A 12832-nucleotide genomic window follows, 5' to 3' on the forward strand; every position below is an offset into this window, starting at 1 on the left:
CAGAGCCTGGTCCATCCTCTTGTCACTCCTCCCATTGCGGTCCCCTCTCAGGCTGGACATGCCCAGCTCCCTCAGCCTTTCCTCCTAAGAGAGATGCTCCACTCCCTTCATCCGCTGGCCAGACAGAACCAGAGAGAATGCTTCTTCTGGTTTGTTATTAAACTAAAAAACAGTTACCTCCTCGGTCGGAACGTTGTGCTGCTCTTGCCGCGGTGCCACCCCCGGTGCGCCGGAGGGGCCGAGCCGCGGGTGCGTGGCGGGGGAGTTCCGAGGGCGCGGAGCCGCTGGCCCGGGGCTGACGTTGGCCCGTGACGCGTGTGACGCTGCCCCGTGAGCTCACGGCCGGGCCGGGCCGGGCCGGGCGGGGCGGTTGCCGGCCCCGCACTCCGCTCGCCATGCGCCGGGCGCTGCCGCCGCTCCGCGCCCTGCTCGGGGCCGCCCGCCCGGCGCGGCTCCCGGCGCCCCGGCACAGCTGCGGCCCCGCGGCCGAGCGGAGCGGGCACAGCGCGGTGAGCGGGGCCGGGGCGGGCGGGCCCAGCGAAAGCGAAACGGGCGCGGGGCGCGGCGGAGCGCGGCCGGGCCACCCGCCGGGGCCGGGGATGCCCAGGGGGGATCCTCGCTGCCCCGGGACGCCGGGACGGGGTTCCCGGGCGCTGCCGGCCGGAACTGCTGTCCTGGGGCTGCGTGTGCTCCTGGTCTCCCAGAGGGAGCGAGGGAAACTCGTTGCGACCGCTGCCGGCTCCATCCGTCCCCTTGGTTGAGCAGCGCGGCAGAGCACTCCTGTCACCAACAGTTTCTTTGGGGTCAAAAGGGAAAAAGAGCTGTTGACTTCACTATCTCCCTGCTTCATTACCTCCCTGTTCGTTCCTTAGTGCTTTTTTCCCCCCGTAATACTTTAATTTTCTTCCTGCTAGTGTTACTCAGTGTAAAATTCTCGTTTGTAATCTGTTGTCTATACATCTGTTATTTATATGTGGCAAAATTAACGTAAAGGATCGCATCTGCTACACAATTATTCCAATGCCACTGTAGTTTCCGCAATTTCCTATACCAGTTTACAAAGCCTGGGAAGACTGCTGTCCGTGTATTAGCAAGCCTTGAGCAGCATCTCTGCAGCAGCTGGGTTATTTCTGACATAGCATTCCTGAAACGGGTGCGGGCTATGTGGGGACAAGGGCTTCAGGGGTTTTGTTCTTTAAAATAAAAGGGTGATGATTCTACAGAGGAGAGAGGAGAGCGCTTCAGGGGGAATTCTTGCATGTAAAGCTGAACAAAAACCCCAACGTTATTAAAGCGGGCTGTGTAGGGGAGCGGATTTGCGTTTGAGTGCCGTGGGCTCAGAAGCGGCAGCAGCGGGAGGCAGCGTGCCGGGTGTGCCGGCAGCTGCATCTCCGTGCCCAGCGGTGCCGGTGGCAGTGCCTGTCCCGCTGCTGTCCCCGCTGCAGGAAAACGTGGCGGGTGGATAATTGATGTGGAACAAAGTGCTGCTGAAGTGGGCAAAGTGCCCTTCTCCTGCACAGGAGACGCGGTGGCTGTGGGTGCGTGCCCTGAGACAGCTCCGGTGGCAAAGGCTGTCCCACCTGCCATGGCTGGATCCTTTCTGTGCCTGTTCCCTCCATCACGCTCACTCTCGGCCCTTAACCCCTTCCTTTTCATCACTCACAGAGGGGATCGTAAGTCCCAAGGTTCCTGGTTTCTGTTTGAGGCTCGGGAGAGAAATGAACTTTCGATGACAGATTTTGTTCCGTACTTTTCCAGCCTGATCCTTAAACAGTTTCATTGCTCAGCAGTCCTCTCTGTGTCTCTGCTCCTTGGCCTTACCACCCAGCTCATCTTTCCTCTCTCTCCTTTCCGGGGCTCACCAGGTCCAGCTCATCACGGCCTCAAAGGCAGGCAAGGCGATCTATTTTTAGTAACTCGAGGAGCACCTTTGTCTGCCCTATGTAAAACTAGGACTGAAGCCATGTGCAGGAGCACAGCACATGTAATCACACTGTAATCTAACCTCTCGTGGAACAGAACAGTTCTACTACATAAACACCTTGAAAGGGACGAACCAAGTATAATACTTGTGTCCAAGACCTGCCTACCACTGAAAGATTTACTTTTGTATATTTTGTTAGTATTCTGTGGAGGTCAAGCCAATCTAAAGCGAGGCTCACTGGCACAGCAGCATGCATTTTGTACCTCTTGGGATCAGTCTAACTTAATTTTTTCCTGTCATTTGACATGTTCTGGTACTATTTGTAGGGCAAAGTAGCGCTCATGAGTCTGTATGCATAAGGCAGAGGGAGTTGTGGTGCTCCTTGTGTCAACGTGCACATTAGAACGTGCAGAGTTAAATATCCCTTGCTCTCACTGGAGGCCTCTGTTCTCAGGGGGCCATAGCTGCTGGAAACTCTATTGAACGTGTGTAAGTACAAGCATAACTAATGTACCCTTTGATTTCATCCCTCCTTACAGCTCAGCGTGCTGCCATCCTTTGGATTTCTCTTTGACATTGATGGGGTGCTGGTCCGAGGGAAGACCCCCATTCCTGCTGCCAGAACAGCCTTTCGAAAGCTGGTGAATTCTCAGGGACAGTTCCTGGTGCCCGTGGTCTTTGTCACCAATGCGGGGAACTGCCTGCGCCAGGAAAAAGCTGACCAGTTGTCTCACCTGCTGGGAGTTCCAGTGAGTCCCTTAAATCCTATTTATTTCATTATCGTGTTGAATGTGTCAGATGTATTACCTTCCATTAAATGCTGCTCGGTTAAACAAGTCTGCTTTTCCCTTAAGGCCCCTGACATGCTTTGCTGGAGGTATTAGAAAGTAAAAAACGCTGCCCAAAGCTAATGGCTTTTCCACTGGTAAAGGTACTGATTTTTCCAATAGTAAAGCTAAAGGTATTTCTTTGCAAAGGTGGTAAGTAGTGATTCACAGGAGCATCTTTCCAGGATAATAATCTTACTGGTTAATACCTGTCAAAGGGGTGGGGATATGTAAGCTAAAAGAAGGTGATAATCTGGTACAATTAAATCAAAGGGCCCAAGATTGGAACCAGGGCAGTTCTGATTCTCCTTCCCTGTTTGTTTCCAAACTAATTTGGTGATTTTATAAAACTAAGAGAGAAAGTCTTGTTTGTGTTGAATAGATCTGGAAGCTGAAAGGGGTATGATGTATAATTTGTCAGTAAGGTTTTTTTTTCTGGCATATTACCAATACATCATTTGCAAAAGGAGAAAATGCTGATTGTTTCATAATTCCTGGAATCTGTTAATTGAATCTGTGTATAAACAACTTCTCTGAAAAACAATAGACTCCTTTTGCTTTTAAATCCCAAACAGATTTCACAAGATCAAGTGATGATGTCCCACAGTCCTCTGCGGATGTTCAAGCGTTATCATGAAAAATGTGTTCTGGTATCTGGACAAGGACCACTTCTTGATATTGCTCAAGAGTATCTTTTAAAAAAAAATTTAAAAACCAACAACTTTCCGTCAAAGTGTTTGCCTTAATCAGGTTCAGGGGATCCTCTGGATCAAGTGAAAACCAAATATTTCAACCCTACAAATGCAGTAATAAATAGTAATGGTAGTTCTTAATATGGTGTAAAATTTATGTTTTGAATGTGGCTTTATACTAAATGCCCAAAGAACTTGAATTATGTTGGTGTCATGGTGGTATCAAAGTTTCGAACTGTAACTTAATAACCTTTACTTTTGCATGAATTTTGCTCATGCTTCCATTAAGTCCCTTCTGCACTTCTTCCTTTAGTGGGATTTGCATTAAAGTTGGTGTAAATCGTAAGTTGTAAAAAATGAATGTGCAACTTTTAAGCATAAGCTCTATTTGAAGTACAGAACTGAGAAAAAGGTATTGGAGGACCATTCCAGTTAATGGTCAAAGTTCATTAGGCTTGGCTAAGAGAGAAGTAGATGAGAAGACTGAAAACGGAATAGAAGAACCTTGGTCTCTCATTTATCAGCAGTGGGATGATCATCTTTTTGTCTCACAGAAGCAAAAGTCTGTCTTTGATGTTGCTTTCATTCCTAAATAATTTGTAAATGGAATGCATTCAGCTGGTTAAAATGGAATTAGCAGTTTGTAAACCTTTTCCTGTGAGCAGCTGTGTGTCCTTAGCTGGTGTGTGCCAGCCTTGGTTTCTGCCAGCCCATCACCATTGACACCCTGCGGGAGAAACGCCCTCTGCTCGATGCAGTTGACCATGACAGGAGACCCAGCATCCTGGTGGGTGTAGATTTTTGTTTTAAACCTCTCTGTTTGCTCATTGCATGACATCTATATCAGGGGTCAATATTTAACTACCAAGCTCATGCTGTTGTTCTTACATTGTATTTTGCCTTTGCTTTTCTGCTTCCTTATTTGTTTTGTCACAGCATTTTCAATAACAACTCTTTACTCTCAGTAGTAATTCTTTAACCCAGCCTTTGATTTTGTAACCTACTGTTGTGGGAAAACTTACAGTCTAATACAGATACCTAATGCAAAATCTGTCTTGGAAAGCTGATTAGCTTCCTCAGAAAGTGTGGAAGATAACACAAGCCTTTCCCTGCAGTAGGGGATGGTGTTGGTATTGTTTCTAAGTTGTGAGATTGCTTTGATTGTAAATGCAGGCTTTGAAGATAAATCGTTTTCCCTCAAAGGACTCCCTTTGTTGTTTATAGCACTATTTAAATGTTAACAGTAGGTACAGTGGTTCCAGCTGTGTTGTGCAGAATTTAAAGCAGAAGTGAATAGCTGTGTGCACTGTCCATGTTCAGGGCCAGCCTACAGAGTGCATTTTCCCCACCTGTGATCAGGACATTCTCTGTGGCTCACAGAATCCATAACTCAGGTGTGTCACCTTTTGCTGGGCTTCTCACCCATGTGGGTGGGGAAGCTCAAGAACCTGTCAAAGTGTTTGTCACCACGGAGAGTAAATGATGAAGTGCAAGCTCTTAATTGTTTACAAACACATTACCCATTATACAGTGCATTCTTCTTTATTAGCAGTGGTAAAGAAACACATCTCAAAAGCTGTTTTTCAAATGTCTTGGTACTGCTGGAGGCCTCTTGCTCCTGTGGAAGAATAAACATCCATACTTTTGTACACGAGCTGTTTAAACAAGTGGAGCTCTGAGGCTTGCCAGAGGCAGCTCAGGAGAAGCAGGAAGCTCGTGCAGGTACAGCACAGTCGCTGTCTGCTGTCCCTGTGCCTGAGGTGTCACTTCAGGATGGAAACACAAGTTTCTGAGTGAACTGACATCAGGTATATACCCACAGAGGGAGTGCATTTCCTGTCCGAGCTGCAGGAGGCAGCTGTGGGAGCTGTGCTTGAATTTATTGTGTTAAAAATAGAAGTAGATGTTCAATCTTACAGAAAATTTTCACTTTTTTCTTATTGCAGTCCCCCTCTGCTGTGGAGCTTCCCAAGATTGAGGGTCAGTTATCTTTATTTAACTTGCAACTTTCCATTAATAAATGAAATGTGTTTATTCTATTTTATAATCATTTTATTTTATAATCTAGAAATTATTTCTAGATTGTTGGGCACTTTAGAAATTTGTCTGAGACAATCCTAAAATTTCCCTGTTAATGACACCTGTCATTAATTTGAAAGCATCGTGTGTTGTAAAGCTGCTTTTTAATGTGTGCAGTTTTCAGCCACGTGCTTTTGAAATTTCAAGGGTACATGAGGTCTCCTTTTCTTTTTATCTGCCTTTAACAGGCTATGGTTGCCCTCCTTTCATAAATGAGGAATGAATTGATGTTTGTTATTCAGAAATAATTGGTCTTGTTCTTACAAGTAGTCAGGATGGAGTTGTAGTATGAGAAGGGTCTTGTTTTCACTCTCGTCTCATCTGAACTACAGGAAAGTAAAAACTGGACCTTAGGATTTAAAAAAATCCGTGTCAGATTATTGCTGGAGACCAAAGCAATTTTTAAAAACAACATTCAAATTTTTGTTCTAAGATGAACAAATCAACATCTCTGGTGGAGTATTTAAATACTGTGTGTAAACAGAGAATTCACAAGTTATGGAAGACTTAGAAATACAATCAGAAGTTAATATTGTAACTTCTGGAGAAACTTCACCAGTAAAACAAAATTCCTAAAACTGTAGATTTTGCAGTGGGGTCTTGTTACTTCTGAGGTTTTCTATGAATGGACAGGCATGTGATATCTTAAAACCCTAAATTAAAGTTAGCGTGGCTATTTGGTCAATTCCTGGTTATATTAAATTACTTGTTCAGTCTCTTTAGGCCAAGTTTTAGACCAAGTGTCAGAGATTCAGTGCTCTGTTAACAATTCCATGACTGTTCTGTGCTTGTGGTTGTCACAGCTGTGGTGCTGTTTGGGGAGCCAGTCAGATGGGAAACCAGCCTGCAGCTGATAATAGATGTTCTGCTGACAAGTGGCTATCCTGGAAATCCCTATGAGCAGGAAAACTACCCTCACATTCCTGTGCTTGCCTGTAACATGGACCTGATGTGGGTGGCTGAGGCACAGTCCCCAAGGTAAGTGCTTTATAGCATTCATATAATTGGGATATATCTGGGGCTTCCTCATTTTTCCAGTAGGATTCAGAGTCGACACTTGAATACAAAATGCTTGGTGGAGCTTCACAGCAGGCCTTGGCTGAATGCAACATCTCTAATGCACTTCCAGCTAATGCTGCCGTGTTGCTGGCTGCATTACTGCGTCCAGGAAATCAGTTACTCGGGAGAAAAGCTGTTTTAAAGCTCTAAACCCTTTTGTTTCCTCACTCCCAGAACAGTGGGGAAAGAGGGCTTTTTTCCTGAGGGCCTCAGAGCCTCGGTTCAAAGGCAAAAATGAAAAAAAATTATCAAGGCCATTGTTTCATTTCATTAGGTCCCTCTTTGGTATTTCTCTTTTCCTGGTAGGGTAAAGGGCTGACCCTGCTGGCTGAAAGCAGTGAGTGCTTTTGAGCTGAGGACAATGCAGTGAGCTCTTCAAGGAACATAAGAAAAAACAAGTAAAACACGCAGAACAAGGTGGCACAACCTCTTAGAGTGGTTTGGTTTGATTTTGCTTTCAGTAAAAGGTGCTTCTTTAATAGGTTTGTGTCCCCTTCTGTGCCCTCAGTCTGTCATTTGAAGATGTGCTGAAATAGAAACTTGTTACTGTGACTTGATTGCAGCCTCAGTCCTGGGTCAAAGATCTGCTCAGATACCTGTCTTTGGAAGCAAAAGCCATCTCTAATTGGCACATTGGAAAAGATACATGTGGATAGTTCCAGGCTACAGCAAGGCAGCCAGGATATCACCAGTGAGCAATTCTAAAATTAGATAAATCTGTTGTTCCACCCCAGCAATGTGGGTTTATTGTGGTGTTTGTTGTTCAGCTAATCAGCACTTAATTTTCAGTGAACCAGCTGCAGAAGTGTTGCATGCCGAGGGCAATTTGATAGTTGCAGGACAGGATTTATTCCTAAAAAATCATGAAATAAAAAAGCCTTGTTTGATGTTTCCAATCCACACTTAATGTAATTTGATTTGGTTGAATACCCGTGTAGGTTTGGGCATGGAACATTCATGGTTTGTTTGGAGAACATTTATAAGAAGATCACTGGCAAAGAGCTGAAGTACGAGGCGTTGATGGGCAAACCCAGCAGGCTGACATACCAGTATGCAGAGCACCTGATCCGAGCCCAGGCCCTGCAGAGGAGCTGGGAGCAGCCCATCCAGACCCTCTATGCTGTGGGGTAAGGTGTGCTGAGCCCCACAGGTACAGCAGGAAATCCCAGACCCTCTGTGCTGTGGGGTAAGGTGTGCTGAGTCCCACAGGTACAGCAGGAAACCCCAGCCCATCCAGACCCTCTATGCTGTGGGGTAAGGTGTGCTGAGTCCCACAGGTACAGCAGGAAACCCCAGACCCTCTGTGCTGAGTCCCACAGGTACAGCAGGAAACTCCAGACCCTCTGTGCTGTGGGGTAAGGTGTGCTGAGCCCCACAGGTACAGCAGGAAATCCCAGACCCTCTGTGCTGTGGGGTAAGGTGTGCTGAGCCCCACAGGTACAGCAGGAAATTACTCACAGTGTAAATGCCAGTCAAAAAAAAGCACACAACTCTTCCCAGTTTCTTTCTCCTACCATTAAGAGCATCTAGCTTTCTTGGTGCTATGGTGTATTTTTTATCATGTTTCTAATCTTAAAAATTAATAATGCTTTGCTCTTTTTATGTGTAATTTCTATAGAAGCACAAAAGGTGTTTTATACACAACTAAGATTTCTCCTGATTTTTTATTTATTTATTTCTGTAATAGGCTGTGTAAATCTAACAAAAAGGGTTTGCATGGGTGTTTGTTTTGTTAGGTTTAGTGGTGTAACACCAAATGGCTTGGAGCAAAGGACAGTTAGAGAGTGTAGAGCTAGACTTTGTCTCTGAGGTCGTTTAGGCTGGTCATATGCCACATCATGGAATCCTTTTCAGAGAAGGAGATAAAGCTGTATTGTATTAAAGACTCTTCCAGGATCTCCAAGATGCTTGGAAATATAATGAGCTCATTCAAAGGCAGCTCATACCTTGATTTTCTCTCCCCTCACCCAATCTGCAATATGGAGAGCGATTCATTTCTGTCATGTCACGCTTCATGAAAATGGTGCAATAAAATAGCCGTGGGGTTGGATTTCTTCCCATCTGCCTGATTCCACATAAAGCTGGGTGAAGTACAGAACAAACTTGTTAAATGGAAACTGTAAAAATGTCTTTTGACAACTAAAGCTGCAGAGCTGACTGAACTCTGTCGTTCGCAGGGACAATCTCATGACGGATGTCTACGGTGCTAACCTCTACAACCGCTACCTGGAGGAGAGCTCCAGCAAAGGCTCCAAAGCCCGCATCCAGGCCAAGCTTGCTGGTGGCAGAGGTCCTGCCACGCTCCCTCAGGACGATGAGATAGGCCTCAGGTGGGAGAAGGAGCTGGCATCTGCGGCTGCTGCCCACTGCAGGTCTGTCCTGGTCTGTACTGGGGTGTACAACCCCCACACCGAGGTGCCCCTGGACACCAGGGACAGCATAGCTGAGACCGTGTTCCACGGCCACAGGGATTTCAGGTTCGACCCTGGCCTAGTGGAGCCAGACCATATTGTGCCAGATGTGGATGCTGCTGTAGACCTGGTCTTCCAACTGGAGAACTTTGCACCTAATTGAGGTGACATGGTTTCTTAAGGACCACTCAGTGCTGTGCTTTTCTTCCCCAAAACACACTGTGCTTTACAAGAGTGCCACAAACCTCTGCCTTCTAAATTTTTTTAACCTCTAAATGAATACAGTCTTCATTAAGTATGCTTATTAGTAGTACATGTACACATTACTGTGTTCAAGTATATTAAATATCAATAATGCTTTCTATAGTGCTTCTAAATACGTAATTTCTGGCTTGACTTGCCCTTTATTGTCTTCCTCTTTGTTACATTAGGTATTCTAATAGCAATATTTCATGGCAGCCTATTCATGTACTGGTACTTAAATCCCTCCATGACAGTACCTTCTTTGGTTTGCTGGAACATTTAGCTTTTAGGTGTTGGGGATCTTGAGAATCTGAGATTGTGGTGCTGGGGTCACTCAGTCCATTCCAGATGGGCTGGTACAGAGCACAACATGTATTAGTGCTTGGCATTTTGCAAGTACTGCATGCTCTCTTCAACCAGAGTGGAGTTCAATCTGTTCCACTTTGGACTTGCTCTCCTGTAACCTGCTGCTGTCTCTCTCTGTGTCTGTTTTCCCATGTCCCTGGAGTTTTATTGCTCCTCTCTGCTGTGACGTGTGAAGCCTTAACAGAAGTGCCCCTTCTGTGGGGTGGGCAAGGTTGAGTTGTTCCCACTGTGCTGGAACTCCAACCACACTGAGCACAGGCCTAGAAGGAGAGCAGCAGACCTGGGTGCCCTCTGTGGCCTTTTGCTCTTTGCCTTTCTATCTGCACTTTTTTTCTTTTTTTTTAGGAATTTAGAACCTTAGAAAGCTTTAGCAATTTTGTTTCAGGTGTTTCTGTAAGTTGGACTTTACCACTGAATGAATCAGTGACTACTGCTCGGCCAAAAAGTGCCTCATAATTTACTTGAAGTCTCATACCACTGTGGTAGTTAACTGGCCTTTAGTGTAATATATTTCATCTCATGTCAATGTTATGTGTTGTTTGGTTCATGGATTTTATAGATGTTCATTTAAAAAAAAAAAAAAAGTAATTTATTTTATGTTATTTTTGTAAAATATTTCTCAAGTTTTCCTCCCAAAGATGTCTTTGAAAATATTTCTGTGTTAATTTGTTGTAACACAGTGTATGTTGTACTTGTGACATAAGCTTGGAAAACATAACCCAATCAATTGCTTTAAAACCAAAGTCAGCTTACACACAAAGATCAATTCACATTAGGGGCTAGTCAGGTTTTTTGGGTTGGGTTTTTTTTAGTTAGTTAGGTTTTTTTTTTCCAAATTCAAATTGTACAAACAAAAGCCTGGGTGTTCATTTCTCCCAGGTTCTTGCAGGGCTGGCTGAAAGCATTGACAGACATGGTGGCATGGAGTGAAACGACCTCCTGGCCAAATCCTTCACTGCTCATGATCCCAGCAGCAACCTCTGAGAGCTCACAGCTGCTGTGAAGTCAGATTTTGTTGTTGTGTTTCCTCTGTTTGCAAAGCACTGTAATCCCCTCTCCACTGTCAGGACTGTTGATTCATCTCCTGTAATGTCTCCTAAGCAGCTTTCAACGTGTCTCGCTGGATCCAGTGTAAGGACACTGCTCTCAACAGTTTATTTCCTGTTTCTTCACTGGAAAAGTATTTACAGCAGCACATTCTTGCCTTTTTATTGGTACAATAAACAGATCTACCTATTTCTTTAGCACTTTTCTGTAGTATACCAAGTATTTGCACAGAATGCCAAATCTAAGTAAAGATTGTGATTTTGTAAGGCCAGGATGATTTGAAGTCACGTTGTTTCAGTCCTAAAGCATGTTGCAGCACTCTCTAACTTCACCAGAATCGGTGAAGCAAGGAATAAAAATGTTGGAAGTTGCTGAAGAACAGAAAATGTTCCGTCTGTTTCTCCTTATTTTTCTCTACAATATGTATGAACACTTCAAAAGGTTCATGAAGGAACTCTGTGTATACCTCTTTAAATTCCATCCCTCATGGAAACATTAACATAAAATGTGTTTATAGCAAAGGAAGACAGCCCCTTTGTCACAGCACTAGTAAAAGTCCTCCAAGCCTCAGGGTCTTCCAGATTCTCCAGCTCCATGAACTGAACTCCAGCTTGGAGAGTGGCACTGTGGGCTTGGCAGACCCTCAAAAAGCCAAAATGCTGAAAAATCCAGCAGATGAAGGAATTAAAGGAAGGTAGAAATAGTGACCTGGATAACAGTGCACTGGTAAGAAGGCACTTGCCAAAAGAGGTGGAAATCTCTTTCCATCAGTGTAAAAGGGAGAAGCTTGGATTCCAGGAGTTCCTTTGAAACTCAGTGCTGTGCTTGTATGCTCTGTAACTTGAAATGGGTACTAACAGTTGTTAGCATCACAGCATAGCTCACGTGGTCTGTATTAAAACCTTTTGTCTAGACGAGGATGAATTCTTGGGTGATGAAATATACCCTGTTTTCAGCATTGACAGAAACAGGCTGCACGTTTGAAGTCTCAGGAGAGAGTGTTTCTGCAGCCACTTGGGGAATAAAACAATTGAGTGCATACTGAAAATAGCACAGGTGGGTTTACTTCGTGTAAAGATTGGTTTACTCTAATTGAGACCACCTGGGACTCAGCTGGTGCCAATTAAAAGTTCTCCTCCTGGCATTGTGTTGGTCTTGTATGCCAAGCTCAGAGTCCAGTGCTGGAATCTAGGCTTGTGCTAAACATGCCTTACAGTTTAACACCCAGCAGGGCTTACACAGGCTCATTTATTGACTTTTTCCTGAAGCAGAAGCAGCACCTGTTGTATGGGTGAGAATCTCAGAATCAGATTTTCAATAGACTTGGGATTGGTGTCTTGTTTTATGGAAGTGTATCTGGGAAAATGCTTTCTGCTTGTGTAACAGCTAACTTCCTGCCCATAGATGTGGAGAAAAAATATTCAGTGAACTTTGACTATAAAAATACAGGGGTTTGGGGGTTTTTTTGCAGGTACAAGCTACAGAGTGAAAGGTCAAATGAAAAATGGTTGTAGTGTGTGTAGATCTCTTGTATCCAAACTATTCCTAGAGAATTCAAGGGAGAGTTCCCAGAAATGGAAAGTCACTTCCAAGTGTTCATCCCCTGCACTTATAACAAGCCACTAAAAGGGCAGATTTAGAAAACAGAAACTCCGGTATAAATGTGCAGAACACGTGAGAAAAGCAAGGTGAGTCCCTCCCAAGAGCAGGCAGGTGTTCATCACAGCACCTGCACTTCCTCCCCCTCACACCAATTCTCTGGAGCACTGCACAGTGCCAGGGCAGCCACAGGGCTTGAGCAGCAAAGGATCTGGCACTAAAGAGACTCAGGGGCACGAAAGAGAATCTGGCACTAAAGAGACTCAGGGGCACGCTCAGCCCCACCCAGCACTCAGAGCAACCAGCTTCAGAGCCTGGCCATTGCACTGGCAACTCCTCAGTGCTCTTCTGATACCTGAGGCTGCTACTGAAGGAGCACACAATGCAGAATCAAGTAATTCAATATTTGGCTCCTGTGGATCACAAATACCCATCTGCTGACGTTGGAATTAAAGAGCCAAGCAAAAAGAAAGGGGTGCTGCTTTGTTTAATTTACAGCACTTCAATAAAATCCAGGATCTAAACGTTCCCTTGGGGAGGTACAGTTGTAACTACATTGTTTACACTTAATTGCAAGCACTGAAA

The 12832-nt window shown here is 44.9% G+C and overlaps 1 protein-coding gene across 1 annotated transcript; it reads left to right on the forward strand.

Moving 5' to 3' along the window:
- Nucleotides 1-395: 395 nt before the first annotated feature.
- LOC125331740 (haloacid dehalogenase-like hydrolase domain-containing 5) lies at nt 396-11034 on the forward strand. The gene is made up of 8 exons (XM_048316082.1): nt 396-509; nt 2464-2673; nt 3327-3439; nt 4137-4230; nt 5390-5423; nt 6326-6500; nt 7520-7708; nt 8759-11034. The coding sequence occupies exons 1-8, from the start codon at nt 396-398 to the stop codon at nt 9153-9155; spliced, it is 1326 nt and encodes a 441-aa protein (XP_048172039.1). The 3' UTR covers nt 9156-11034.
- The last annotated feature ends 1798 nt before the right edge of the window (nt 11035-12832 follow it).

The sequence above is a fragment of the Corvus hawaiiensis genome, chromosome 11, assembly GCF_020740725.1.
Source record: "Corvus hawaiiensis isolate bCorHaw1 chromosome 11, bCorHaw1.pri.cur, whole genome shotgun sequence".
In the NCBI taxonomy this organism is placed as follows: Eukaryota; Metazoa; Chordata; class Aves; order Passeriformes; family Corvidae; genus Corvus; species Corvus hawaiiensis.

Excerpts from the sequence above, each read along its gene's own strand:
- LOC125331740 (XM_048316082.1), top strand. The coding sequence starts at position 396 with ATGCGCCGGGCGCTGCCGCCGCTCCGCGCCCTGCTCGGGGCCGCCCGC. Across the intron at positions 3,440-4,136 it reads CTTCTTGATATTGCTCAAGA|CCTTGGTTTCTGCCAGCCCA; the intron begins GTATCTTTTAAA and ends GGTGTGTGCCAG. Across the intron at positions 4,231-5,389 it reads ACAGGAGACCCAGCATCCTG|TCCCCCTCTGCTGTGGAGCT; the intron begins GTGGGTGTAGAT and ends TTCTTATTGCAG.